This window comes from Cavia porcellus, unplaced genomic scaffold, assembly GCF_034190915.1.
Source record: "Cavia porcellus strain 051 isolate PalLab524CR breed Dunkin Hartley unplaced genomic scaffold, mCavPor4.1 scaffold_27, whole genome shotgun sequence".
Taxonomy (NCBI): Eukaryota; Metazoa; Chordata; class Mammalia; order Rodentia; family Caviidae; genus Cavia; species Cavia porcellus.
The window spans coordinates 36473459-36492073 of record NW_026947510.1 but is presented as its reverse complement, the minus strand read 5'-3'; the positions used below and the strand labels follow the sequence as shown (position 1 = coordinate 36492073).

The following is an 18615-nucleotide window of genomic DNA, read 5'->3' as shown; positions in this document are numbered from 1 at the left end:
ATTTCAGATTCTTTCTACATGAGTCTGGCATCAGAAAGACAAATCCAAAGTGTTGATGCTACTATAAATAACGAATCATCAAATGGTGTAGACAGTCACTGTATGGCTCATGTTTTCAAGATCTAGAATTTTACTGAGAGGCAACTCAAGTAGACAAATACAAATTATAGAGCGGTGCAACAAGGGAAATATTTCTTAAAGAAAGAGAATAAGTCTCTGTTTACATTCTAGCAAATGAGAACACAGTTTTCAGGCTAATGTGAGTTATGATATATGCCAAAGTATGTTCAATTGTGTCAGGCATTTGGAAAAACAACTGTTTTCCATACACGGATCACTGAATTCATCCATTAGCATTCTGTGCTGCTTAGATCCTTGACATTGATAATAGAAGAAACAGGAACCTAACTGTTCATCCTCAACTCAAGTGTGCATAGAATTCAAAGGAATGTTGTAAAGGAAGCACCAACAGTGTTTAGGACTGTCTTTTCTTTCCTGTTTGTTCAAATATGGCAAGTATTCTACAGAACATTTTGACTAGCATTACAATGGCAGAATTTGTTGCTGGAAATCTTGCTAATTTCTTCATAACATTGGTGAACTGCACTGGGTGGATTAAGAGAAAAAGAATCTCCTCAGTTGATGGAATTCTCACTGATCCGGCTGTCTGCAGGAATCTTTTTCTTTTGGTAGTTGTCCTAAGTTGGTTTTTAACTTTGTAGAATGTACATACAAGTAGTACTCCAATAAGAATTATTCTTCTTATTGCCTGGATAATAGCCAACCATTTTAGGTCCTGGGGTGCCACTAGTCTCAGCATGTTTTATTTATTTAAAATAGCCAATTTCTCCAACTGTATTTTTCTTCAGCTATGAAGGAAAATTAACTGCTTACTTTTAGTGACATTGTTGGGGACTTCGGTGTTATTGTGTTTAAATCTTGCAATGTTACATATTACTAAGACAATGAAGATGAAAGAACATGAAGCAAACTTGTAAGACAAAACTCAGTGATGCTAAAGATCTTTCCAATGTGATTATGTTCACTCCAGTGAACTTCGTGTGCTTTATTGCATCTCTAATCTGCTTTTGACTGTTACTCTATTCCCTGTGCAAGCATCTTAGGAAGATAAAGCTCCATGGAAAAGGATCCCAGGATCCCAGCCCCAAGATCCACATGAAGGCTGTGCAAACCGTTATCTCCTTTCTTCAGTTATTTGCCATTTCTTCTGTGTTTTTCATATTAGCAAGTTGGAGTTTTAATTAGTTGCAAAATGAATAATATATTTGCTTTGCCAGACTGCTAAAAAATTACATCCCTTGTACCATTCATTCATTCTGATTTGGGGGAACAAGAAGCTTCAAGAGAGCTTTATTTTGGTTGTGTCACGTGTGAGATGCTGGCTGAAAAAACAGAAACCCTCCATTTGATTTTATCAACAGGGACATTATATGACTTTTAGAAAGTTTAGAAACCAAAGAGATAGAGTATTTAACATTTAGTATGTCTTTCCACTTTTTCCATAGTATATTTGAGTAATTTCCAATGACTTTTCTAGAAAATGTTTTAGGTATATTGAACTAAAATAAAGAATATATGTGTTTTACCTTTAGAATGCTTATTTAGAATACATAAAAAACATTGTCAGTAGGATATCCTTAATCATATTTTTCATGCAAACTGCTTAATTGCACTAAAGTACTAATTTATCAGAATTGTGAAACCCAGCACAGTCCACATATTACATTACGTCAGTGATGGTGAATCTTACAGAGCTTCAAAATAACAAACAGCTCACTGTGGCATGTTTGCCATAAGTCTGCAAACACCACTGTATGTTGTTTTCCACTTCATTAATTTAAACTCACCATTTACTCTTTATAATTGTTAGTTCATATACTAAGGAAATCATTGTCATTTTCTATTATTCTTTCTTAGCTAGATATAAATATACAGTGTTGCAGTCAGGGATTGTGAAGAGAACAATTCAAATCAGGATATGGAGTTTATAATATTATTTTTGTGATGGTCACCCAGAGTTAACACAAGAAAATGTAGGAAATCTATCCACAACACTAAATACATAGAATATTTAGCCAAGGGCCTGAATCCCTCAGCAATGTCCTACATTAGTCCAAAGGAATAACCAGAGCTCATGACAAATGCCTCCCACAGTCTGAGTGGAGGTCTAGAGCTCATAAGAAGGACTCATGCCAGTCTCTTTTATGGATCCATGCTGGGAAAGCCCAAAGGTCAGCGGTGGAAGCCAGAAACTCTATTCCAGCTGGGTGAAGGAGCTATGCTGATAGATTGAGGGTTCTATGCTGGAGCCAAGAAGTCACACTGATAACAAAGACCAGGGCTGTCCTGAAAACCACCACAGCCATCCTCAGCAACATGGAAGCCCTGAGCTCCTCAGATGATAAGCAAGGTTGAGTACATGCCAGGAAGCCAGAGTGATGAGTTCATCCTGGAGATGAAGCAGCACACATCTTCCTCTCCAGACCCAGGAAGCAATGCTTAATGTGAGGACCAGAGCTTCTCCAGGAGAAACAACGGCTCAAACAGCAACACTTAGAGAAAACCCACAATGCTTCAATGCCTTAATGCCTCAATACCTACCTTGACCTTCTCCACATTTCTTATTTATGCTGGCAACTTTCCTCTGGTGGAATATCTACACTCAGCACCATGCTGATGTAATCCAGCTGGCATTAAGTTGACCACCAGTTTTTAATCTATAACATATAGATACTAAAACGCACACTAAAATATAATTTGAACCTTTACCTCTTGTGGGTCAAGAACATTCAATCTTGGATCACATATCTAATATGTACTTTTCATGTCGATCTTCTTTCTTCAATTTTTTATATTTTATGTAGTGAAAAGAGGATTATCACTATAACTCATGATTCTGTTTGTATTAATAATAATTATAGTTTATGAATATTCTTAAAGTGTGCAGAGGAATGCTAGATTTTATCCAAGTAAATGATAAGCTTAGAAAAACTCCATATCTATAATAAGATGGAAACAGAATTATAATAATAACTTGATTTAAAGAGATGTGTTTTCTGTACTTCTTGAAATATAGAAGACTGTTTTGAACCTAAGATCTTATTTTACACATTTCATTTTTTCCCTAAATCACATCTGTGACTCTGAATTGCCAGTCATTCCCTTTATTTTTAATTTTTTAAATATATTTGAAACTTATAAATATATTTGAAACTTTTAAATATATTTGAAACTTCAAAGTAGCAAGTGAAAGTTCCAAGTTTCCCCACTGCAAAAATTTACTCACTGTAAAAATATTATAGAGATAATCCAGACATAATTTAAAAAAATATCTTCAATCACTAAAATGGCATCTATTAAATACTTAAATGTTTCATAGGGAAGCACAGACTAGAAACTCTGTTTGCCACTCAATCAGTAACTGGCATATTCTGCATGTGGGTACAAGTGTCCACTGGGGCTCTATAGGTTTCCAAATTGTCCTTTTCAGGGCATAATTGGCCAGTGGCAGTTCACTGATGTATTTACTCTGAATGCCTCTCAACAGAAGCAAGGGGCTTAAGGTGTACACTGTATTAGATGCCATGTGTGCCCACTCTTTCCCTAGTCTCTGCAGGACTGCAAAACCTCAGGAAACCCCCCTCCAAAAATACCCACAAGGATGAATGTATCAGCTGCTACTCAATTCAAACCTCTGTGATTTCACTCTATTCTTCTGCCCCACCAATGTAATGCCCAGTCGGAATTAAGTCCTTCATGCAATGGAGGTTAGTATCTTTGCCCTGGTCTCATGACTTTAGTTTTATCATGCCACAGTCTCCTTTACTCCTCGCCCTAGATTTTTATTTGGGTGTGTACTTCTTTCTAGTAGCGTGGTGGGGATTACTGTCTGCAGTTAGAGAAAGTGAGTGAATTTTCTTGATCCAGGGAGAATTTACTCAGCCAACTTTGCACCCCACGTCTTCTTTGTCCTTCTCCTGCTTATTCAATGGAAACAAGGGCTCTGGGGAATTCCTAAGAGGGTTTCTCAATCTGGACTTGCCTTCTTCTGGTGTTTTAAATGAACGAATTTTTCCAGAGCAGCAGTGAGTGCAGCCTATCATCTCTGAAGAAATGTGCTATTATTTTTTCAAAGTTATTATAACACACCTTTCTTGCTATTCTAAGCTGCATATATTTATTGATTGATTGATTGATTGACTTTTATTGGTACCAGGGATCAAACTCACGACCACACGCTTGCAAGGTAGGCGCTTATGCCACTGAGCTAAATCCCCAGCCCCTCTGCATATATTTATTAAGGTAAATTTTATAACATTTCTATTTCTAACATGTTTAAATTGCATCAATGTTTCCTTTCAATCTGATTAAAGTCCTTAACATGTTGAAATCTCTGTGCACTAGTCATCATTTTTAATCCATGCTGTGCAGAAAAATTGGTTTTGAAGCACTGCTTTTATTTAAGAATAATTGATGTAAAGTCCAACATCTTTAAATCTGCTGTGTATTTCATGTAAAATCATGAAAAAAAAAAGCTTGCTTTCAAGAAAAAATTCCACTGTGTAATAACTTATTTGAAACCAATGCTTATGGTTTCAGGATACTGAACATTTCATTTTCTAAATATCACTTTTCTTCTTAAATATTTCCATTTTTATTAATGTACCCACGTAGCCTGAGAATTCAAACACATGTATTTCCTCACAATTCTAGAGATGTTAACATAAGGTCCTGGCCCCAACTGGATTGGATTCTACGGAGGCGCCACTTAACTGTGTAGGAGGCCAGATTTTCACAGGCCCTATACTCGATGAGTTCACCCAACTTCCTCTATACCTATAGGTTTCTGGGTCTTTCTTCCTGAGGACACAACACTTACTATAGTAGTACTGCACTTAGAATTTCTTTTAACACCAGTAACATGCACAAGTGCTCTGTCTTCAAATATTGTCCCCTTTGGTTCTTGGATTTCAGCATTTGGATTTTGAGCCAAATGATTCAGTCCCTTTCAGTAGGTTCATGAGCAGTATTTTCAGTGAAGAGATGTGTATAAGACATAGTTCCAGACATTTACATATTAAATGATATCCATTCATTGAATGCCAGAGGACAAATTTTGGTCCACAACCAATTATACTTACATAATATATATATATATATATATATATATATATATATATATATGCTGCATTCCTCAACATTTTCAAAATATGAATATCACTTTCTACTATCTGAGTTTTTAAAAGATTTTTTATATACTCAGATTGGATTTTTCCCCTTTTGACAATTTTGTGTCATTACTCTGTGATTACTTTCTGAATTTCTCTTTGCTTCTAATGGTTTTAAATTTCTCATATTAATACATCAATGTGATTCATTACAGGTATTTCACTCAGTGTAGGACACACAGCTTGACAACAGCTCCCTATTTTATGTAAAAAAATTGATGTCATTTTAATTGAGAAGATGTAAATATATAAGCATCTTCATAAGTAGCAATATACATTAGGTTACTTTTTTGGGCAAGTTTTATAAGAAGAGAGAAGAAAACTATTGTCTCTGAAGTTACTTGAGAAAAAATTAATACTAAGGTAAAATCAGACTAGTGCTTACTGGCAAGATGTTAGTAAAGTCTCTACTTACAAACTAGAAGCCAATATCACCACAATTAATTAACATTTTGAATATTCAAGTATTTCATTATACTGCCAACTGTAGAAGAGGATTATATACAAGGAGAAGTAAATAATCATTATAAATAATGATAAAGATGATATTATTACAGGGATAATATCAGAGCTTCAGAATATAATATAAGAGAAAAACAAGAACTCTCAACCTGATAGATGTCCAATGTGCTACTTCTGGTCTCTAAAATGAAGAATGAATTCTAGGAACAGTGGAGGTTGAGAGTAGGAAGATATTTATTGAGAAGAAGAAATATAGCTCCTGAGCAGCAAGAGGAGGCCTGAATATGTTACTGGAAACCCCTACTTTACAGGGAGATTTTATTAAGCAATACCCATGTGAGCTACAACTATATTAACTAATAAAGTTTCAAATATATTCACTTAGTTAACAGTGAAGCAATGGGGAAAATAATCCTGTAAGAAATGTGTATGGAAAGAAAAAAAGACTTTTTATAGAAAGTGATGGATCTGGAGGGCTTGGTCACCCACTGGTCTTTTAAGGCTTTATTTGGCCTGGTGTATGTCCTCCAAACTGTATAAATCTGGTCATTTCATCAAAATCCTGATGCCTGGCCTCCAACAGATGTGTCTCTGGCCACAACGGAGACATGTTTCACCTTTGTCATCCTGGTTCTCTTGAAATCTTAGATCTATATCTTATAGATTTTAGATCTATAATCTTATAGACTAGATTGCCTGTCTATAAAAATATCATTTTCTACCTGAAATGGTTGAGAAAGTAGTTTTATAACACAAAGCACACATAATATCTTAATAAGATGTTTCTCTCCATTCAGTATAAAATTGAATGAAAATAATTTTACATCATTTGTGTACACATTGGTCACTGCGTATGGTGTCATAAATATTATGAAAGAATTTTAAAATACTTAAATATAAAAATCAAAATTCTATTACTTTTTTAACCTAGGTTTTTGGTGTGGCTCTGAGCAGCCTCTTCCTGTTGATGTTTTATATGAATTTGAGGTGCAGCATCTGTCTGCAGGGTGCTATTACTAAAGCTGCCTGCTAATATCCGCATACATTGCTTGATAAGTATTTAACACTGTGGAACCTCGGTATCTTCACAGAAAAAATATTATTACACATATGTGAGTCATAAAAGTCCTAGATACACAGCTGACTTCCAACAAGTGTTACACCATCCTCTTTTAGTGAATATTTAACAAACATCCACATTTTATTTTACAGAGAAAGTATGGAAGGTATTGTGCTTGACTGCAGGCAGGCAGGAAGCATAAGACCTTTGATAGAAAACTAACAGAAGTTTCCCTTCATAGGGATGAAAAGAAGGTAAGAGACATTAGCCAGGAAGATTTTAATAAACAACTGTAGTCAAAGTTGTTTTCTGTCTGGCACCTAGGTGAGCAAAGTCCTTGAAGCATTGGTATAAATTTTGGGGTGTCTCCATATGTTCCTAGATGTCTCAGGACCTGCAAATTTCCTTGTCCTGTCTTATTTTCTTTATGACATCTTGTGTTTGCCCATGACAGATGTGCTGCTGAGCTGAGTTGCCTGCGGAAAGTAGTGCATCTGCTGGGTTGGGACTGGGAGAGTCAAATCTGTTGTGATCCTTACAGGGAAGAATTTAATAGAATATGACATAAAACATAGGAAGGTTGATTCTAATGAGTACACCAAAACACCACAAATTTAGCAAACCCTATGAAAAAACCTATACTGAAGGAGAACATGAAGTATCATTGTAAGACACTACAGAGTCAAAAGTAATATTTAATATTTACAAACCCTAACATACATAAACAGACTCCAAACAAATACAAAAAGAAATAACTATCGCCACCCACACACAAAATATGGTCCAGTATACTTTCCTATGTGTTACTTAAACTGGAGTCAACTTTTGGATGGTTTCTTGATAAAACGAGGATGCTACAAACTCTTGCTTTTCAATCTAGAAGTCTCCACTTCTGCCCTACTGTTATGCAAGAGGTTGATCCTTGTCCCTTTGTGGTTCGGGATGGTAGTGAAATAGATCTGCCAATGGCAAGACTGTCTCCTTCCATCTTGACTCTTCAGCTTGCATGGCACAGGCTGGAAACTGTTAGCCTCTGAATCAGTAACTGGCATAGTCTGCGGGTAGATCTGGAATGTGGATCAGAGCACTGTGAGCTTCCAAACTGCCCTTTGTGGGGCATAATGGGCCAGTGGCAGCTCATTGATGTGTTTACTCTGTATGGCTCTCAACAGATGGTAGGGGCTAAAGTCTATAAAATGTTAAAGGCCATGGGTATCCACTCTTTTCTAAGTCTCACCAGGGGCACAAAGCCACAAGCAACCTCCCTCCAAAAATTCTCAGAAGGCCAAATTTGTCAGCTCCTTCTCTGTTCAAACCACTGCTATTTTGATCTGCTCTTCTACCCTGATAATATAATGCCCAATCAGAGTTAAGTCCTCCACATAGTGGAGACTGGTATCTTTGCCCCAGTCTGAAGATTTTAGTTTTATCATGCCACAGTCACCTTCATTCCTAGCCCTAGAGTTCTATTTGGGTGAAAACTTCTTTCCAGTAGCATGGTGACAATTACTGCCTGCAGTTAGAGAAAATAAAGGGATTTTTCTGGGCCTAAGGAGAAACTACGTGGCCAACTTTCCACCCCACATCTCCTTTGTCCTTCTCCTGCTTATTCAGTGGAAGCAAGGGATCTGGTGAATTCCTAAGAGGGTTTCTCAATCTGAACTTGTCTTCTGGTGCTTTGGATGAATGAATTTTCCAGAGCAGCACGTGAGTGAGCCTGCTTGTCAACTCTTGAAGATGTTTGCTATTGTTTTTCCAATTTTGATGACACACTTTTCTCGTTATTCTAAGCAGCACATATTTATTAAGATAAAGTACATAACACTTCTGTTTCTAATGTTTGTTTTACATCACTCTGTCCTTTTAGTCTAATCAAAGACCTTAACATGTTTTCAGATCTCTGTGTTCTAGTAACCATTCAACATGTGTCATGCACAGAATTTTGTTCAAATAAACACTTGAAGAACTGATGTTAAGCAAAGTACAATATCTTTTAGGGTGTAATATATTTCATAAAGTATCCTTTAAAAAAGCTCACTTTCAAGAAAAATTTCCACTATGTAAAACTTATTTGAAATCAATGCTTATGTTTGCAGCATATGAACTTTTTGGTTCCTAAATACCAATTTTCTTCTTAAATCACTTGTACTTCCATTTTTATTAATACACATGGCTTGTATACCAAATACCACAGAGGTGAAGCACAGAAATGTATTTCCTCAGAATTGTTGAGGTGGTAGCGTAAGTCCCAGACCCCAGAAGGGCTGGATTCTGGAGAGGCCCCACTTGACGGTGTATAGGAAGCCACCTTCTCACAGGCACCGTATTCTGAGACCTCACATGACTTTCTCTGTAACTATAGGTTTCTGGGTTTCTGTTCCAGAGAACATAAGGCTTACCACACTAGTGCCTCCACTTAGAACTTCTTTGAACACTAGTAACATGTATAAGTGCATTGTCTTCAAATATTGAATCTTTTGGGGTAAGGGCTTCAATACTTGAATTTTAAGCAAAATTATTCAGTGTTTAATAGTCTTTTTGAATAGGTCTATGAACAGTAAATTCACTAAGGTAGTATACATAGGACATAAATCCAGTGCTTGACTTATTTTTTTCATGCTCTTAATATATTAAATGATATTTATTAATTGAATGTCTAAGGGCAAATTTTGGCCCACAGACCAACTGCACATATTATATCTGCATTCTTTCACACTTTCAAACATATGAATCCAGCACTTTCTACTGTATGAGTTTTGAAAAGATATTGTTTATAATCAGAGTGGATTTTCTGCTTTTGAATATTTTCAGTAATTACTGTGGATACTTTCTGTATTTCACTTTGCCTCTGATGGTTTCAAAATTCTCATAATAATAAGTTAATATGATAACATATAGGTAATTTTATTTAATATGGGGCACACATCTTGACATCAGATCCTTGTTTTATGTAAGATAATTAACTTATCTCTTTAATTGAGAAGAAGAAAATACATATTTATTTTCATGAGTAACATTACACACTAGGTGCTTTTAGGTGTAAATTTTATTGAAAAGGGAAGAAAAATATTATTGCTGAAGTTATTTAAGAATGAATTAGTTTCAAGATAAAATCAAAATAATGATTGCTGGTAAAATACTAGCAAACTCTCTACTTACAAATGAGAGGCCAATATCACCAAAATTAAGTAACATTTTGAATATGGAAGCATTTCACTATATTGCTAGTAATAGAAGAGAATTGTATAAAAATGAGAAGTAAAGAAATCTATATAAATAAATGCAGATGATATTTTGCAGAGATGACATCAGAACTGCATATGATATAAAAGAAACACTAGAACTCACAATCTATTAGATGTCAGATATGCTGAATTTCTATTCCCTAAAAATTAAAGAATGATTCTAGGAACAATACAGGTTAAGAGTAGAAAGACAGTTATTGAGAAGGGTAGATATAGCTCCTGTGAGGCAGGAGGGGGCCTCAATAGGTTGCCAGGAAGCTTGGAATTACATGGAATTTTACAGAGAAATCTCCATGTAGATTTAAAGAAGGTTACAACTATGTTTAACCAATAATGATTCAAGTATATTCACTTAGGTAATAGTGATCTGATATGAGAAATATCCTGTAAGAAAGGTGTATGAAAAGAGCAAAGACTTTGCTAGGAAATGATGCGTCCAGAGGGTTTGACAACCCACTAGGACAATTGATGTCAATCAAGGCTTCATTAGACCTGGTGTTTTCCTTTGAGGAACTGTACCAGCCAGGTCATTTTGTCTTTATCTTGAGGGCTGGTCTCCAACAAATGTGTCTCCATGTCCAACTGAGACATGTTTCACCTTTTTTCTGGCTCTTGTGGGTCTGGCTCTATCTGATTCTCTACAATATTTCTGCCTAGCTAACCTGTCTATAACAATATCATTCTTTAGTTAAAACTGGTGAGAGTGGACTTAAAACACAAAGCACATATAATAGCTTAGTAAGACAGCTTGTTCTCCATTCAGTATAAAGTTAAATGAAAATAATTTTATATGATTTATGCTTGGGCCACCATGTATGTTTTACATACACACTTACCACTGTCATAAATATTTTATAAAATCTTAAAATTTCTTAAGTATAAAAATCAAAATTCTAAATTCTGTTTCTTCTTTAACCTAGGTGTCTGGTGTGACGTAGAACAGCCACATTTTTATGTGAATTTGGGGCAGAGCATCTGTCTTCAGGGACTATCAGTAAAGCTGCCTGCTGACATCTGCTTGCCTTACATGATAAGTGCTTAACACTGTGGATCCTTTGTCTTTCCACATGAAAAATATTACTACACATATGTGAGTCATAAAAGAAGTGACATGTACAGCTGACATGGCAACAAATGTTGTAGCATCCTCTACTGATGAATATATAAGAAATGTCCATATTTTATTTTACAGAGAAAATGTTTCTCAATGAAATATCTCAAAAAACCTTCAGAAAAGATGTTCAAATGTTTTCTACAATTAAGTGAGGTCATGAACAAGAGAGGAAGAAAATCTCCCAACTCAGTCCTAACAATTTAAAGGAGTTTCTTGGTGAATTCAAACCCCGGTAAAGAATTTTCACTCATTCCAATATAGAGGATTCTATTTTATTGAAGATTTAACACCACTGGACACAGGACGTAGATCTATGTTTCCCTCTATTATAACACCTTTGAACTTCACTCATTCTACATTTTTCTCGTATATCAAAAATTCATTTAATTTGTATTTATCTTCCTTTTTTGCCAATCTGTACGGTTGACACATAAACACAACAAGCTTTACCTTAATTATATATTCGCCATTCATAATTCAATCTGATTTCCTATTTCTATAATACTCTGCTTATTTTCACCCAGGAATATACAACGTATTGATGAAAGTATAAAAAATATTCACTTCTAATTAATGTTAAATCAAAAGATTCTCATAACTATGTTTCAGAATTGTTTTCTAAAATTATTTATGTTTGGTCTATATTTTATGCATGTATAATTATCACATTCATCATAGGGAATATGTACCTGAACATGACCCAACTTGATTGATTTTTTCCACTCCTCTAAACTCCCTTAAACTCACTTCTTCTCCTTATTTATAAAAGGTTTATTTCCATTTTTGCCTTCTTTTCCCTTTATTTTTTCTTACATCCCCTCATCTCTACCAGTATGAGTCCCTACCCATTTGAATATTCTTCTTATTCCATATCTATTATATATTTGGTACTTATTTACACTTTGGTTTCTCACACCAAAGAAAAACACATAAACACAAGAAACTTTACCTTATTTATATGTTAACCATGATAAGTTATTCTGATTTCTTGTAGCAATCTGCTTGTTTGCACTCGGACAATACACAACTTAATGATGAAAGAAAATCTAAAGCATTCATTTCTATCTAATGTTCCATCAAAAGACTCTCTTAAGTATGTTTTAGTATTCTTTTTAAAATAATTATGCTTGGTGTACATTTTAGGTAAATATAATTGTCAGGTTCATCGTAGCTAATATGTATCCATACATGGCACAACAAGAATTTCCTATGATCTTACTTTCCTCTTAGCATATGCAACATGATCCCCAAATGCTTTATGAATGTGAGGATTCATCTTTGCGCCCACACCTCAGCCACCTCAACACTGGAAGACAGGCCTGTTTTAACTTATTATTCCCCAGGATTAGGACAAGTGAGTGGACTGATGGAAAGGCAATTTCACCAGTCTGAAAAAAGTAAAAATAGAGAATATTTGGAAACTTAATTCTACAAAGTTGTATAAAAAGTGACAGAAAGAAAACTGTGTACAGGAGGAGAAAGGCCACCACAGCCTGTAAGGCCTTTACATGGGCTGTGGTGCTCACATCTCTGAACCCACTGTCATTGTGCTGCATCTTCTTCAGATGTTTCCACAGGGAGAAGATGAGCAGGAGGAAAGTCATCAGAGACAGCACAAAGGCTATGAATGTGAACATAGTGTTGCTGAGTAAGACAAGTTTTGAAAACTCAGAAAAGTTCTGTAAGCTGGAGTTGTAAGACATGTTTCTTTTATACTCATCAATCAAGACATTCATATGTGTATTTGACTGCGAAAGGTGTAAAAGCAAGACAACAAGAGACACCAATAATGTCACTGAAATAACCTTTTTGACTCTCCACTTAAAATAAAGAAAAATAGAGTTGGAAAAATTGGCTACCTTGAGGCAATAAAAGATGCTGAGGCATGTGGCAAGCCACATGCTAAAATGACAAGTCACAATCCAAATAATATACATTGTTCTTACCATTATTAAATTCATCCAGAAATTGGAATAAAACATGTCCTTCCACCAATTTATGAATAATACCCAGAGCAGACCAACCCTGGAGATTGCCAAAGCAGTGAGCAGGTGATCAGCTAAAGAGATCTTTCTTCTGTTGATCAGGTCCCTGCAGTTCACCAGGATTATAAATATATTTCCTAAATTTCCAAATATGAACTTCACACTAAAAATGATAGTAAATATGCTTAGTGTAATACTACCCATTGTTGGTAAAAGACTGGCTCTACACGTAATATCACTGCTCAAGATGTATTAATAGTCATGTAAAATTTTATATGTACCTATATCTTAAACCATTCTTCTTCTAAATGGAAACTTCAATCTAGGGTACTATATTAAAAAAGAAAAAAAGAATTCTACATTTGCAAATGAGCTGATTCACACAGTCTTCATGAAAATCTTGTATTTTCCTGACATCTCAGATGAGTTTCATCCAAGTACTCTGAGCATCACAGACAGGATCTGGAGTCTGCTGTAGTTGTTGGTGAAGGAAACATAAAACAAAGATGTATTTATTTACATGCTTTTGCCCCTCTTGCATTACTTATGTATTTTAAGCCACGATCAAGACCAATAACATTATAAATTTTGACTCATATACAAAAAAAAAAAAGAATTTAGGTCTGGGGATTTAGCTCAGCGGCATAAGTGCCTGCCTGGCAAGTGTGAGGTCATGAGTTCAATCCTCAGTACCACAAAAAATAAAATAAAATAAAATAAAATAAAAAAGAATTTAAAATAATACATAAAATTTCCTAATTCCAATAACTTTTAAACTCTTCAAAATTCAGTCTATATAAGGATATGTTCATGTTATGCCAATTTCATTGTGGAAATTATGAGAGTATTAATCTCAGAAGTTCCTTAATCCTTGAATGTTCTGTATTGAGATAATGTTTATTCATTACTTTTTACAAATGCATGTATACACACACATATGCAACCACACTTACATTGAAAAAGACTTTATGAAGGCAAATATCCTTTTATTAGTTCAATAATTCAGATTTTCATTTAATAAGCAATTGTTGTACACTAAGGATATCATAAATGTTTTCATAGATATCAAAATCATTTACAAAAGGATTTGACATACAAATTGTTTAGTATTAATGTAAATACTCAACAAGATTTAAAACAGTCATTTCTGTGCATAGGAAGAGGTATAAATCTCTCTGTGGTCCCATGAATCATACACTGTGATGAACAACTTCACCTGCACAGCAGTATCCTCCTACTTCTCTGCCTCTCCTTTGCACTGAATGGCTGTTTCCTCCAACCACCTGAAGACCTCCAAGTTGTATCCTTCCCTCACACCCACAAGTATAAACTTCATGACTCCCGCTATAGGCACCAAGGAAGATACGATATGTGATACTGCCTGAGTGTGATGGAAAAAAGAACAACCACACAACTGTTATTCAGTAGCTACAGAATATAAAAGGGACCAAAGGACAAATTCAGCAGCAGCTACAAAAACAGCAAATGTATATCACCAGCTTCAGAGCTGGCAGAGAAAGACAGGGTACTCATGATGGTGAGATCCCATCTTCATTTTCTTCAACCTGGATTTAGCAAACAAAGTAAACACTACACATTTTAAAAATATAGCTGCACATTTAATGGAGGTTTATTTTGATAAGGCAAAATAGTCCTACCATAAGAAAATTACAAGATAAAAGATCCAAGAATAAAAGCATAGGCATACCATCAGACTAGAGGAAGGAAGATCCCTGTGTGAGTCAGTTTTCCATCACTCTGAAATAGTACACTATCAACTTAAAAGGAGGAAAGGCTTCATTTGGATTTTTACCTCAGAATTTGATTTTATTGTTTGCCTCTTGTAATTAGATAGAACATTATATGAGGAATCATGTGATAAAGAATAACTAATCCCCCCGCTACTATTTGAAGCAAAGAGTGGAAAACGGAAGAAGGAACCAATATATCCCTTTTGAGAGCATGCCCGAATCATCTATCTTCTTCCACACTCTATCCCACAATGGTTACATACCTTTCAATAATTCCACAACCTTTAACAAAATGATTATCAGGATTTTTAGTATTGAATGAGAACAATCTTCCTTGCATTTCTGCTTCGAAGTGATATAGATGAGCTCTGGAAGAGGACAAAAAGACATGCAAACAGCCATGTGTGGTGTTCTGTGGAGTGCAAGCTAGTAGAGGAATTTCATAACTTTTTAGAAAACAGAGAAAACTTGGACCCCTGGCAAGGAGTACACTCACCCTTGGGGACCTCTGCCTGAGCTATACCCCTGATTCTTCCACTTTTGATGGAAGCAATGTGTGTTCCACCTCACTGAGAACTACTTGGGAAAGACAGTCCTTTCCAGAAAAGGGGAGAAAAGAATTGAGGATAATTTCCAAGTATTACAACCAGCATCACAATAACAGGGCAGTACTTGAAAATAGCAGAGACATCACTCATCTCATAACCAATATCCGACTGAGGTATATATATACTCAGTACATTTCATGTTAATTTCCTTGTTGGTGGTAAGTTTTACATACTGAGCATATCAAATGCAAATCATTAGAGCTATATCTTTACTTAGATTACGATAATTATAAAAAAACCCCTTGGTTATAAATATATACACCTTGTTATTCATAAACACAAATAAAACAGTAGATCATAATTATTATGATTTGACACAAAGTGACTATTGAAGCTCCTTTCTTTTCCCAACTTAGTAGCATTAGATTTAAATATACCTTAGACATATGAAGAAAAACCACTCCTTTGTGAAGTGTATGAACATATACATACACACCTAGACACTTAGATATAGATTGATCTGAATGATCAGCCTTATTTATCTCTGCAACTATGTTCAGTGAAGTGATTCTTTGAGATCACCTGCAAACTCATCAAAGCTGATTAATAATTGAAGAAGTGATTTTTAGCCTTTTCTGATATGTTCTAGATAAAAGGGAAAGAAATAAAAAAAGCAGAACGTAGTAATTAGTGAGCAAGGATAAAACTCAAGAGAAAGCATTGGGCAAGAAAGCAGATGAGTCCCTGCAATGCTGCTTATCGGTGCTGTAGGACAAAGACTGAGCATTGGCAGCAGCTTCTCACTGATGTTTTTGGGAAAGGAAATGGAATGATTAACAGCCTTACTGAGAAGTTTCATGAAACAGCCATTCATTAGGCTTTGTGTCTGAGACATACTATAAACTAAGAGCAGCTGAGAACTGAAAAGCAGATTCATGAGGATAGCCTTTGGAGTTTCAACCCATTACCCAGTTCCTAGCACTGAGTCAAAATCAGGGAAATCTAAATCCCTTTCACACAGGTCCTTGAACATATAAAGAGAATTATTCAGGGTGTATTCATGGTTTTTTTCTGAAGACCTGTAATCACGTACCAGATACCAGTCCTGAGGAGGAAGGGCACCTATTCACATTTTGGGGGGAGTTCAATTTTATAGGCCAAACTAGGAATGGTAAATAGGGAGGCAAAGAGACTTTATGTTATATTGTATGGGATAGAAACTTGAGACTGATAATGCTTTCTGGAAATTTGACTCATGTTCAGCCCAAGGTGGGCCCCATGAGTTGGCATCTTTAACTAATTACAAATGCATAATTTCAGTAGACAGAATTCACAATTTGAACAATGCTCATATTGTTCAGACCTTGTGGATTAAGGGGCATTCTTGTAAGCAGGACTAAGTTGGAAGCTTATGAAAGTCTCTTCCTGACAGACAAGAAATAAGAAAGTAAATCACATATTCTAAGGAATGAATGGATTACTACTTTAAAAATCTTTGAAATTTTAAGAAAGTTATATTTCTTTTATATTCCTATTAAATTAAAATATCTAGACTCTGCCATAGTCAGGCAGGCTAGTTAGGGTCAATACAGATTGCCAAGTAATTTCATTTCCCTGACTGATGCTCTCCATTAAATAACCTTTCATGAGCACAACATCTGACCTCCTCTTTGTATGTGACTGTTGACTTGGTTAATGTACTTTATCAATATTCATTTTTAAGGAAATCAAAAAATTTAATATTATTATTTTGAGAACCTGCAGCCACAGGGACCTAGGACTCCAGGCATTTCTGTGCATGTTGCTGCCTAATGCTGAAGTTCTCTTCCTGAATTGAGGAAGTACCGGAGCATGAGAGGCTCACTAGAGAAGGTCCTGCAGGCTTTGGAGCTGGCAGTATTCATGTAGTGTGGTCCGTGTCTAGGCAGTGCCTGGGAATGCTAGATCCTATTTATTCTTTTTGTTTACAATTAAAAATTTTAATTATCCCTTGATTTGTAAAACAATAAAAATGTGCATCTCTGGAAAATTAAAAATACTAGAATAGCCCAATTGCCCACTTGCTGTCCTAGGGGTAAAGCTTTCTTTAACTAGACAAAGAATGAAAAACAGAGAAGTCTCTTGGAAAAGAAAGACTGAGATACCACAGGCCTCAGTAAAAGTGGCAACTCCTGGAAATATACTTTATGCTTGCACCCAGGGCCTAATTCATGCTAAACATACTCTGTGAGGAGCTACATCCTGTGACCCTTGTTATAGTTTGTGTCTAGATGTCTCCCCAAAGCCTCATGTAATTTTTGATGGGACTTTTTCTGATGTCACTGAATCTAGACTGTGTGATTGACTCAAAATTCAGGCTGGGATTAAGGATACTAGGATTAAGGATGCTGAGATTAAATGTGAGTGCTATCTGGATCAATCCCACTGATTGGATTAGCACCCCTCTAATCCCAGTTGTCTGGATAAGATCAAAGGCTGGAAGGAGGCTTGTTTTCTCTCTCCCTTTGTTGCTCCTCGCTGTTTTCTGCCACCGTGCCCCACTGCCAGGTACCAGTCTGCCTTGGAGTCAACAAATTGTGGACTTAAACATCTACAAACTGTAAGCTAAATAAACCTTTCCTTCTCTTAATTTGTGGGTATTTGATATTTTGTATGAGCAATGAGAAAAGTAACTAAGACAACTCTGTTTTCATTTTAACTTGCATTTGCCAAGAATATCATGTTAATGCAGCATATTAGATAATTAATTTACATTTATAAGTAGAAAGTGGCAAAATTCTCATATAAAAATATAAAATTAACCATGAGAAACAGGTAAAAGAAAGACTAATAAACGTAAAAAATTCACAGACTAATACCACAAGTCATATATTTAGCAATCCAATAGTCTGATCTATATGTACAAACAATTAAAAAAAGGGGATATAAAACCTCTATAAACCAAACTATAGCAAAGTCATTAATCCCTTCCACAGAGGAGTTCCCTGTGTCTAAGAAAATAAAACCACGAGTGAGCATTAAGCCAAGTCAACTATGGAGAGGCTAAAAGAAGTATGAATTGAATCAGCTAAGGAGATATTTGTGTCTTGAGCCAGTCAGCTCACTAGGGCTGTGAAGATTTGTTAAAATTTTTAGAAGTAAACTGGCCATTACAGTTAAGACATATGGTCAGTTTACTCAGGAGTCTATTAGAATTTCAAT

The 18615-nt window shown here is 35.5% G+C and overlaps 1 protein-coding gene and 1 pseudogene across 1 annotated transcript; one reads left to right on the top strand and one right to left on the bottom strand.

The window, feature by feature from the left end:
* Positions 1–548: 548 nt before the first annotated feature.
* On the top strand, positions 549–1430 carry LOC111757024 (taste receptor type 2 member 31-like; annotated as a pseudogene).
* A 10956-nt stretch (positions 1431–12386) lies between these two features.
* Positions 12387–13319, bottom strand: LOC100731106 (taste receptor type 2 member 14-like). Its single transcript, XM_063238292.1, has one exon. The coding sequence runs from the start codon at positions 13317–13319 to the stop codon at positions 12387–12389; it is 933 nt and encodes a 310-aa protein (XP_063094362.1).
* Between the last annotated feature and the right edge of the window lie 5296 nt (positions 13320–18615).

What these genes read in the sequence shown, in the direction of transcription:
- LOC100731106 (XM_063238292.1), bottom strand. Translation starts at nt 13,319, where the DNA reads ATGGGTAGTATTACACTAAGCATATTTACTATCATTTTTAGTGTGAAG.